This window comes from Bufo gargarizans, chromosome 9 (genome assembly GCF_014858855.1).
Source record: "Bufo gargarizans isolate SCDJY-AF-19 chromosome 9, ASM1485885v1, whole genome shotgun sequence".
Lineage (NCBI taxonomy): Eukaryota > Metazoa > Chordata > Amphibia > Anura > Bufonidae > Bufo > Bufo gargarizans.
The window spans coordinates 13,843,114-13,855,149 of record NC_058088.1 but is presented as its reverse complement, the minus strand read 5'-3'; the positions used below and the strand labels follow the sequence as shown (position 1 = coordinate 13,855,149).

At 48.4% G+C, this 12,036-nt stretch overlaps 1 protein-coding gene across 1 annotated transcript in view; it reads right to left on the bottom strand.

Moving 5' to 3' along the window:
* LOC122946665 (serine-rich adhesin for platelets-like) overlaps positions 1 to 10,768 on the bottom strand; it is a 49,564-nt gene extending 38,796 nt beyond the window's left edge. Inside the window, exons 1-3 of the mRNA XM_044306427.1 lie at positions 10,745 to 10,768; positions 10,358 to 10,423; positions 9,794 to 9,926 (exon numbers count right to left, since the gene is read on the bottom strand). Of these exons, the coding sequence (XP_044162362.1) occupies positions 9,794 to 9,926; positions 10,358 to 10,423; positions 10,745 to 10,768 (223 nt within the window). The remainder of the gene's footprint in view (positions 1 to 9,793; positions 9,927 to 10,357; positions 10,424 to 10,744) is intronic.
* Positions 10,769 to 12,036: the final 1,268 nt, after the last annotated feature.

The following is a 12,036-nucleotide window of genomic DNA, read 5'->3' as shown; positions in this document are numbered from 1 at the left end:
CTGCACTATATACACATCACACACATGTATACATCACACACTGCACTATATACATCACACACTGCACTACATACATCACACACATGTATACATCACACACTGCACTATATACATCACACACTGCACTACATACATCACACACATGTATATATCACACACTGCACTACATACATCACACACATGTATACATCACACACTGCGCCACATACATCACACACTGCGCCACATACATCACACACTGCGCCACATATATCACACACATGTATACATCACACACTGCACTACATACATCACATACCTGTATACATCACACACTGCACCACATACATCACACACATGTATACATCACACACTGCACTACATACATCACACACATGTATATATCACACACTGCACTACATACATCACACACATGTATACATCACACACTGCGCCACATACATCACACACTGCGCCACATACATCACACTCTGCGCCACATACATCACACACTGCGCCAAATACATCACACACTGCGCCACATACATCACACACTGCACTACATACATCACACACATGTATATATCACACACTACACTACATACATCACACACATGTATACATCACACACTGCACTACATACATCACACACTGTGCCACATACATCACACACATGTATATATCACACGCTGCGCCACATGCATCCCACACTGCTCCACATACATCATGCGCATGTATGTGTTGCAGCGTGTAGTGAATGCAGGCAGGCAATTATAGCCAATTGGTAAAGTACAGGTAAGATCCGCCATATGAGACTGGACTTTATCACTTGGCTATAATTGCCTGATGTTAGACCAGTAATGGTCCCCCTGCACACCCACCTCTTAGGCGCACGTTCACACCAGCGCTATTTATTTCTGTTGTTCTTCTCATCTAATAGAGCAGAACAATGAAAATAACGGAAGTGGGTTTTTGTCATATGTTCAACACACAACAGACGTCATACTGTGGCATCCAGCACCATGGAGATCCATTGGAAAAAAAATAAAATAAAAAAGTATACTCTGCAGGATGGGAAAGCCTAGTGTACCACGTTTTTCCATCCTGCAAAGGCCAACAAAAAAAACGCGTAGGCTAACGTATATATTTTTTTAAACAATGGAATTCTATGGTGACAGATGCTACAGTATGGCGTCTGTCTGAGGCGTCTGGTGACACATATATACATGTTTTGTGTGTACATTAAATGTATGACAAAAGTGTGATGTGAACCCGGCCTAACTGACAGGGAAGAAGCTGAACAGACTCCGCCGACTATGATGAGATTGTTCAGTTTCCGTTCGGGATCTCTCTTTTTACCAGACAAAAAAGTCCTTCAAATATTGCTTTTTTGTCTGGCCTTTTTGACACAATCTGCAACAGAGGCTCCAAACAGATCTGAGCAAGTGCAGGCCTATAGAGATCGCCTTGGCGTGCGGCAGACGGGCTAAAAAAATGTTGTACAAAATGTATTTGCTAAGCATCTCTAATTTATTAGCATAGCATTTGCAATACAATATACCTTTGCACTTTATTTGGTTGGTAGAGTGCTGTTGCATTATGTGTTGTTCTAGATGTGAGCAAGTGCAGGCCTATATATCATGTATCTGAATTACAGCAAATTTCGTGCTCCTCCTCGGGTAATAATACTCCTCCAAAATGATTATTTTTTTCAATTATACGCGCATGACAGTTGATAGTTATGATCAGCTGCTGCAGCGCATTTCTTCACGCATTAAAAGACAGGATACCCGCTACAGAAGGGCCATTTCTCCTGCAGAGCGGCTAATGGTGACAATAAGGTAAAAGATTTGTCTTTTTTGGATAGCTGTGTATATATTGTCTAGTTTTTATTTTTTCATATATCTGTATTCTTTTTTTTAAAGATTTCTTGCTACTGTCATCGTTACATTACCAATATCGCATGGGAATTTCTACGATCTCCAGAGTAGTCAGAGATACTTGTCGTGCATTGTGGGAAGTTTTGCATTAGGATTTCTTCCCACATCCAACAACAGAACGGTGGCTTCAAATAGCAGACAAGTTCATGGAAACAAGCCCGTTCCCTAATTGTGTAGGAGCTGTGGATGGCAAACATATAAGGATTGTAAAACCTACAGGAAGTGAATCTAAATTTTTGTAATTATAAAAAAAGAAAAATTCTCCATTATCTTACTGGCCATTGCAGATGCTAATTGTGGGATTTTACTAGTTATACGACGTAAAGTCATGATTTTAGTAAGACACGGAGGCGAGTATTGCTATTCTCTTTCTTTACTAAAATTATAGCAGCAAATACACAGGAAGAGAAAAAAGTGCCCCGGTAACCAAGGCAACCAGCCACTCCCCCGGACTAGCACAGTCCTCCTCTTTCTTTGTAACCCATCACAGCGAACAGGAAGAAACCAACAACTGGAAACTGTGGAACTCCAATCATCTTGGTAGACACTTGACCGCATCAACCGGAAACCGAACAGTCCTGGCACGGCTTGTCAACGTAGAACTAATCGCCAGGTAGCGAAAACAAAGGAACATCTGGAACTGCGAATCCTGGAGATACTTCCGGAACTGCGACCTCTGGAGGTGTCAACCTGAAAGTCAAAAAATACAAGATGCGGTGACTCGACACCGTCCTACCACGGAAGGAACCTCTTATGCATGCAACCGGCAAAATAGATAACATCCTCAATAACCACATCATGCAGAGAAGCACTTACCATACCCAAGAACCAACTAGGGTGGGAGCAGAAGAAACAGGGAGGGCAATACTCGCCTCCGTGTCTTGGCAAGCACCCGACAGCATAGGGAGGGTGATTAGAGACTGGGGGTCCTCCCCTACCCCTTGTGCCCCCAGATGTTTAAGGGTCAGGGCGAATATGGCAGTAGGGACAGGTTGGAGGTTATGGTGTGGAAGGGGTTAAGTCTGAAACCTTTCCTGGGTTTCATCAGAGGAAGGGGCGGTTCTGGGGGGTTATATATATGCCTGTTCTTCCCCCTCTACTTCCTCTTGGCGGTGGACGAGCTGGTTCCCTCCCGCCCTCCCTGTGAAGTGGGGGTGGTGGTTGGACAGTGTCCAAGGTTCCTTGTTGTAAGAAAACATTACAAAGAAGAAAAAAAAAAAAAAAAAAAAAAAAAAAGAATGAGAAATGTCATACAAGGTTGATGGATATTGGAGACTACGTTGACTATGTAAGAGTGTGATAAATAAAGATTGGTATTGTAATGTCGAAAGTATACAAGTCACAGCTGGCGGTATATAATTCAGTTGGAAGTGGTTATGGCACATGGCAGACTTGCCCGCTGGGAGGCCAGCGGCCGGCATACTGCGCCATTGACAGTTATGTTGTTATGGTTAAATAAAGAAAGCTGTGGCCGATCATCACCCAGCATTAAAAGGAATACGTTTGTCAGTCTCTTATTTAAAGGTTGATGGTTTTAGGAGGCCTGACTGTGTGCCCTTCCCCCATGGGGGTTAATCCCTAGATACCTACAGTCTACTAAAATCATGACTTTACGTCGTATAACTAGTAAAATCCCACAATTTTAGAACAGACACGGAGGCTTCGTATTGCAAGTTCAAAGCTGCATGACTACCGCAGAAAAAGCGTGAGGAGACGGGCGGAAGTAGAAATCCCGGAAAGTGGACTCTCGCGACCAATCGGCCACCCTAAGGATATCCTGTAACCGAGCCAAAGAAGTCAACATAGCAGTGGCCGAAGCGCTGCGCGTGGAATGAGCCGAAAAGGTGGAAGTGTCCACCCCAGCCAGAGAAAGAATCCACTTGACCCAACGGGCCAAGGTGGTGGTAGAGACAGGGGCAAAGGGAGCGCGCCAGGAGAGGAAAAGATTCAGGCAGGTAGGAGAGCGGTGTGCCTGGGTCCTAAACTCATACTCACGAAGACATGTGACTGGACATAAGTCCGGCCTAGCCACAAAAGTCGGGTAAGAGACTGAACGAGAGGAAGACTTAGTGCACCTAGAAACTATAAAGGACACCCCATCGGGCGTAAACGACCTAGCCGTAAGGTCCAAAGCTTGGACGTCGGAAAACCGCCTGCAAGAGACCAAACACAGGAGGGAGACGAGCTTGGCTGACAGATGGCGCAAGGAAAGATCCGAGTTAGACGGCCAGGACGAAAAAAGCGACAGAACTAATGAAACGTCCCAGGTAGAAGTATACTTAGGCTTAGGGGGACGAGACAACCGTGCGCCCTTCAGAAGATGGCACACTAGGGGATGCTGTCCGACCGGACGACCATCGAAAACCCTGGTGGGCTGAAGAAATTGCAGACTGATGCACGTTGATGGTCCGGTAGGCCCGGCCCTCCTCAAACAAAGCCGTCAAGAACCTAAGGACGGCCGGCACAGATGCTGATACGGGATCCAAGTCCCTTCCCATGCACCAACTAGCCCAAGCCTTCCAGGCGGAACGATATGCGCGTCTAGTGCCGGGGGCCCAAGCGTTGGCCAGTAGGCATCTAGTCGAGACCGGAAGTCCCTGGAGTTCCCCGGAGATCCCGAGATCCTCCAAGCCAGGAGAGACAGGGATCCCCCCGTCAGAAGGGGGTGAAATTGACCGAGGGGGCCCAAGACCAGGTCCGGAAGGGCCGGCAACAACCTGGGGATATCCACTGCCAACTCTAGGAGCTGAAGGAACCACGCCTGAGACCTCCAAAATGGGGCCACCAAAACCAATTCAGCCAATTGGCGTCTGACCTGCAGGAGAACCCTGGGAATGAGGGCAAAGGGGGGAAAAGCATAAAGGAGCGCGCTGGACCAATCCTGGAGGAACGCATCCACTGCTTCCAGCTGAAGAACCGCGGGAGTTGGGCATTGAGCCGAGAGGCAAAAAGGTCGACAGATGGAGGGCCCCACAGAGAGCAGATATCCCAGAAGACTTCTACCTTGAGTTTCCAATCGCTGGAGTCCGCCCAATGGCGAGAGCTCCAGTCCGCCTCGGTGTTGTGGAGGCCCGGAAGGTAGTCTGCACGGACAACCAGATTCTTGGAAAAACAATAGTTCCAAAAATCCTTCGCCAAACGCGCCAGCAAGGCAGAGCGAGTGCCGCCCAAGTGATTGACATACCTCACCGCGGACACGTTGTCCATGCGGAGGCGAATGCAAGCATTCACCTTGTCGCACGTAAAACTCCGGATTGCGAAGGATTCGGCTAGCAATTCCAGGGCATTGATATGGATGTTGGACTCCTCCTGAGACCAAAGGCCCCCCGTGGGCACCCCATCCTAGAAGGCTGGCATCGGAGTCCACGGTGAACTCCGGGCGAGAGCCAAAAATGGCCCTGCCGTTCCAGGCCGACAGGTTGTGGATCCACCAAGATAGCTTGTCTCGTGTCTCGACATCAAACGAGACGACATCCGCATAGGAGGCACCCCCCCGAAGGTGGGCGATCTTCAGGCGCTGGGAAGACCGCCTGGATGGATGCTGAAAGGAGGCCGATTATGCGGGCCAGATGGCGCAGAGAAACCTGGGGGCGCCGTAAAGTTCGCCGCAACTCCTTGTGTATGGCGCGCACCTTCTCCAAAGGGAGGCTGAAAGACTCGGATTCCGAATACACTAGGAAACCCAGGAATTCCATGCGTCTGGACGGTGACAGGCATGACTTCTCCCAATTGAGCAGGAAACCCAGCTGCGAGAGCAGGTCCGTCGCTCACCGAAGGTGGGACAAAAAAAAGCGTATTCCTGCTCTGGGCCATTATCAGGATGTCGTCCAGATAGATAATGAGACGGACACCCCTGGCCCGAAGCCAGGCCACCACCGGTCGCAGGAGATTGGTGAAACCCCAAGGAGCAGAAGAGAGGCCAAAAGGCAGACAAGTAAAACGCCATGTCTCCCCGTTCCAGAGAAACCTGAGAAGGTCTCGGGACTGAACAGCAATCGGGACCGTCAGATAAGCATCTTGGAGGTCCAGCTTGACCATCCAGTCCCCCGGGAGAAGAAGGTCCCGCAAGAGATGGATGCCCTCCATTTTGAAGTGCCGGTAGCGCACTAGAGCATTGAGGGCGCGGAGGTTGATGACCGGCCGCATCTGACCCCCCTTTTTCTCGACCAGAAAGATGTTGCTTAGTACCCCTGGAGAACAGGTGAGAGCCCGCTCCACGGCTCCTTTTTCGCAAAGGGTGGAGAGTTCCTGCTGGACCAAAGCGCGGTCCGCAGCGGAAAGAACAATTGGGTGGGGGCGCGGAATGCGGCCTGGAGAAGCAATTAGCTCTATCCGGAAGCCCCGGACCGTGGAGAGGACTCAACTGTCCGATGTAATGGTCTGCCAGGCAGGGAAAAAATGTTGGAGTCTGCCCCCTACAGGTGGATTGAAAGAAACATGAGGAAACGGCAATCTTACCATACGGGCTTCTAGATCCGGGAGTGCCTCTGAAACCTCGGGAACGCCATGGTCTCCCACGGGAAGGCAAGAACGGGGTTTGTTGACGTGAGTCCTGGTAGGAAGATCCTTGGAAACCAGGTGGCTGGGAGAAGGAGCCTCGGCCCCCGGTATGGGCCTGGTAGGATGAACGGCCGGACAGGCGGCCCCTGACACTGCCGGCCCTGGAAGAGACCCGTCCATGAAACACCCTCCTCATGGAGGATTGCGCCTTGTCCAAGGCTGTAAAGGCACCTACGTAGCAACCCAGATCTTTAATAAACAAGTCCCCGAATAAGAGGCCTTGAGCGTCTTTGCCCGGTTCAGTGAGGGCGAGATTCGCCAACTTGGGTTCTATTTTAAACAAGATGGCTATACGCCTCTCGATGGACAGGGATGTATTGACGCTACCTGCAATACAAATTGCCCGCTGTACCCAACCCCGGAGATCCTCCGGATCCACTTGCCTATTTTCCGCTCTTGCGGATTCCGCCAGGTCAAATAATTTTTCCAGAGGCCCAAAGATATCGAGCAGCTTGTCCTGGCAAGCCTTCAACGCAGAATCCAGGCCTTTACGTGGATTCCATCCCAGATTGGCAAGAAATTGTGTCATTTTGGGGTCCACTGTAGGGGTGTCACACACTTTATTGGGGATAATTGGTCTAGGGCATTCAGCCTTAAGTTTATTCCGTGCTGCTTTGCTAAGCGGACGACGGACTCAATTTTCCAGGTAGAAGGGCGTATGGCTAGAGGCGGAGGGTCAGAGGGACCCAAGCCCTCTGTTTCTGTGGCGTCCCCAGAATCGTGAGTGTACTCATCCTCAGCCTCCTACCTAGACCCGATTTCTGAGTCGGAGTCGCTCTCAAATTGCGCTGTAGCGCATTTCCACTGCCACGCCCGTTCCGCCTGGCATGGTAAGGCTCTTTTGCGTGCCCGCGGCACACTATCCTGTGGGTGAGACAAGTCACCAGTCATAAGGGTTCTGGAGGCCTGAGTATCCTGTAGGGGCTCATTCACAGCCGTGAATGAGGTAAGTCCAGAGGGTGACCCCTGCGCCACCTTCTGCGCGTCACCGGAGTGGGTCCGGAGCGCTTGGGACAAGGTATGGGAGATGGTGGCTGAAACCGAGCCCATAGCAGAAGCAATGGCATCCGCCACCGCCTTCTGAAAGAATGAGGCAGCATCAGGGACCGGAGCAATGCCGGTGGAGGATGGGGCATTAGACAACCCAGACAGAGAGATATTAGGGGTCAGAGGAGGAGCACCATCCCCAGGGGAAGAAGGGTTAATAGGTGGGGCAGACATGGCACAGACAACCCTAATATGGTCACAACTAATGACACAGATAACCCTAATATGGTCACAACAAAGGACACCTAATTGGAGCAATGCGCTGAATATGGCCGCAAACAATCAGACCTAACTGAACGGAGGAGCAGGGTCAGCAGGGCACGGCAGGCAACGGACGAATCCCCAAGATGGATGCCGAAGTCAAGCGAGAGGAGACGCACGCTGCCGTGATCTCGCGAGACTTCCGGCGCAACCGCCGGAGCCATGGCGAGACTACCAGGGATGGAAACTGAGAGTGGGGAGAGGCAGAGAGGCTAACCTAGAAGAAAAAAGAGAGACCCCACCTGGCGAAACAACGCACAGGGGGGACGGCAAGACGGCTAACAATAAAGCACTGTAAGGAAAAAACCAAAACTCAGGTAAACGATATTACATATGACAGGTATAAAGACAGATACTCATCTTCCTGTGAGCAGCAAAGAAAGAGGAGGACTGTGTGGTGGAGCTGGTTCTTATACTGGCTAGTCCGGGGGAGTGGCTAGTTGCCTTGGTTACCGGGGCACTTTTTTCTCTTCCTGTGTATTTGCTGCTATAATTTTAGTAAAGAAAGAGAATAGCAATATGAAGCTTCCATGTCTGTTCTAAAATTATCGATTTGTCGCAGTTGACATTGGAGCGTATGGACAGACAAATGACTCGATGGCTTTCAAAACCTCCTCTATGGGTCGCCTTATGTATTCAAAGCAATTTGAATTACCACCTCCATGACCTTTGCCAGGTACTGATGGACCTCCAATGCCATTTGTCGTAGTAGGGGATGAGGCGTTCCAAATGTGTTAGAACCAGTGATGGCCAGTTCGCAGTGTTCGCCAGCGAACACATGCGGGCTGCCATCTTGACTCACAAGTCCGGTGATGCACAGGTAAGCCCTTACCTGTCCCTGTGCCGCGAGCCGGTCTGAAATTAAATGCGGTCACCGGGAGCAGGCAGTTCCAAGAATAGCTTGATGAAGACCCCCGGCGGCTGTTCTCGAAACTGCCTGCTCCCGTTGATTGCATTTGATTTCAGACCGTTTCCCGACACAGGCACAGGTAAGGGCTTACCTGTGCATCGTCGGACTTGTAAGTGAAGATGGCAGCCCACATGTGTTCGCTGGCGAACACTGCGAACTGGCCATCACTGGTGAGAAACTCATAAAGCCATACTCCAGCCGTGACTTGAACTCTACAAAGCGCGTGTATAACTACAGACTAACACAAGCTAGACGACTGGTGGAGTGCACCTTTGGCATTTTAGTTGCCGAATGGCGGATTCTCACCAAAGCCATTAACCTCAAAGTGGAAACCATAGACCATGTAGTCAAGGCTTGTGTAGTTCTACATAACTATCTTTTATCTGAAGAACCACTGCACCTGGACCTGCAAGAGGTTGATTGTACACTCACCAAGATGCAACATTTGTCATATCGGTGAATCCTTGCCGTTTCCAGAATGAGGGACCGTTTTGCCCATAACTTTGTTTCAGATGTGAGTAGAGTGAGTTGGCAGGATAATGTTTTTTAATTGTTTTTAATTTTTTATCTTATACTAAATAAAAATTCGTTTTTTATTACACCTGTCCTCACCTTTTTAAAATCAACCAACAAGAATGGTTATACTAAAGTTGTGATATTTAATATTTTATGACAAATCATAATTGTTTACTGCTTTCAAATTATATGCTATGCATACCTCTTAATGTAGTGGGCTGACAGAAACAGAGGTGTCAAACGATCCTCTGTCTCAGACAGCCCCTTGCAGATGAAAATTTAGAACAATTGTCCATCCAGCCGTAGGGGGCTGCATAAAACAGAGGTGTCAAACAATCCTCTGTCTTAGACAGCCCCTTGAAGACAGAGGGAGAGGAAAGCAAAATCATTTTATATTAATTTATAGAAAAAAATAATAATTACCTTCTAAGCACCAGCGTACGTCGTAAGAACACCAAGGACTTTGTTGTTGTAGTCTCACTTGAAGCGGTCCCGGATTGACCACCACTGAGTCATAACCTTGTCAACTGTGAAAAAAAAAAATATTAAAATAAATTAATATAATATTTGCTGTATTTGCCATATTCTTTCTGAGCCCCCCAGGCAGTGTGGTCCCATAAAGCGGGATGCGCCTCCACCAGCTGGATAAGGAGTTTGTTGTCTATATGAGGGACAACAAACTCCATATCTTCCCCGGTGGAGACTCTGGAACCCTGGAAGAAAAAAGGAGAAGAAAAAATGTAAGAACGTACAAAAGAAAAATGCAAATTCAAAAAACTATGTATTCTTTACTTACACGTCCCCGACCGCCACGGGCTCTCCCACGGACTCTGGAGGAGACTGGTGGATCCTGCCTGGTGGCTCTACGTTAAGGTTCCTAAAAAAACATTTAAAAAAAATAAATGTTAAAACATAATAAGATTATTTTAATATAGAAATATACTTACTGGCTGCCAGTCCTGGTCCGTGGTATGTCCACCTCCCCTCAGTGACGATGACGCCTGCGCTGAGCCGGCCCCAGCAGGTGAGGGTGCAGCTGTGGCGTTAGAGCTGGTCGATGATGAAGACCAGAAAAAAAGATAAATAATGATTAATGCAAAGATTCTTATTGGGTTATTAAAAAACTATTGTCACTTGTGCTTACCGGTTCTTGAATGCGACGGCGCGTCCTTAGTGGCCTTCGTGGCTGATGTTCTGATGCTTCAGACATCTGTAGAGACATACAAAAGTATATATAAACATGCTATACACCAAAAATGACATAGATATCACATATTTATTTAAATAACTTACTTTTGCATGCTATTTTCAGAGCTTCAATCAAAATAAAATATTGTTTTGATTGTAGATGCTAAAAAAAAAGAATTTTTTTTTTTAAAACATTATTCACATGAACTCGATTTTGATGCCCACCCCCCATCTTCACCCATACCAGTGCCATCAACTCCCCCATACCATAATCTGCCCACATGCCAACAGACCCCCCATTGCCATATGCCCCCCACTCAGTGCCATCTGCCCCCTCCATTACCATCAACTGAACCTCCCCTGCCATAATCTACCCACATGACTTGAGGCCACAACAGTGCCTATTCCATCCCCCTGCTATCAGCCACACCTCGAAAATCTGCCCCAACTCAGTGCCATCTTTGCCCCCCCCAACTGCAATAATCTGTCCCCTAATCAATGACCAAACCAAAGTGCGTTGTTCCCCCCCAACTTGCCATCTGCCCCACCTCTGAGCCATCTGCCCAAGCAAACCCACCCTCCCCTTGCAATAATCGGCCCCCAATTCCATGACCCTCCACATTCACCACCCCTCTGCCATCAGCCACACTGCTCGTCAATCTGCCCCCACTAAATTACATCTTCCCCCCCCCCTGCAATAATCTGGCCCCTGATCAAAGACCCAAACAAGTGCATCATCCAACTTTGCCATCAGCCCCACAACACTTCGGTACATCTGCCCATGCACCCCCATCCCAGTGCCATAATATGCTCCCATGACAGCCAGGACAGATAGATAATTAAAGAAAGAAAGAACTTTCTATACATTTCTGTTTGTGACTTGTGTTTGCAGGGGGAGGGGACATTTATTGAGCATGCTCAGAAAGGAAAATGAATGGAAAAGGATTCGCCTTAGACGGAGCCATCACAGACGGATTCGTCCTCATTGACTTCAATTGTGTGTCAGGACAGATCCGTTTGCCTCCGCATCGTCAGGCGGACATCACAACGCTAAAAAGCAGCGTTTTGATGTCGGCCTCCAGAGCAGAATGGAGGCAGAACGGAGGCAAACTGATGCATTCTGAGCGGATCATCCATTCAGATTACATTAGGGCAAAACTGATCCGTTTTGGACCGCTTGTAAGAGCCCTAAAACGGATCTCACAAGCGGAAATCAAAACGCCAGTGTGAAAGTAGCCTTATCTCAGCAGTGGCCGCTCAGGAGTGTATGTACACAAAGCTGAGTTCCTTATCTCTGCATCACATTCTATACAGACACATACAATAGTTTCAAAAACAGTATCACACCTGCTAGGATTAGATACACATCTGAGCAGACTGTATCACACATAATAGGTTTAGATACACAGCTCAGCACACTCCTCTCATGAAATACTCTGTGCTGCTTGGATCCTTCTCCTTCCAGTATGTAACTCTCACCCTGTGACCAGTGATGGCCAGTTCGCATTGTTTGCCCGCGAACATATGCGGGCTGCCATCTTTTTTTCACAAGTCCGGCGATGCACAGGTAAGTCCTTACCTGTGCCGCGAGCCGGTCTGAAAACAAATGCGGTCACCGGAAGCAGGCAGCTCCGA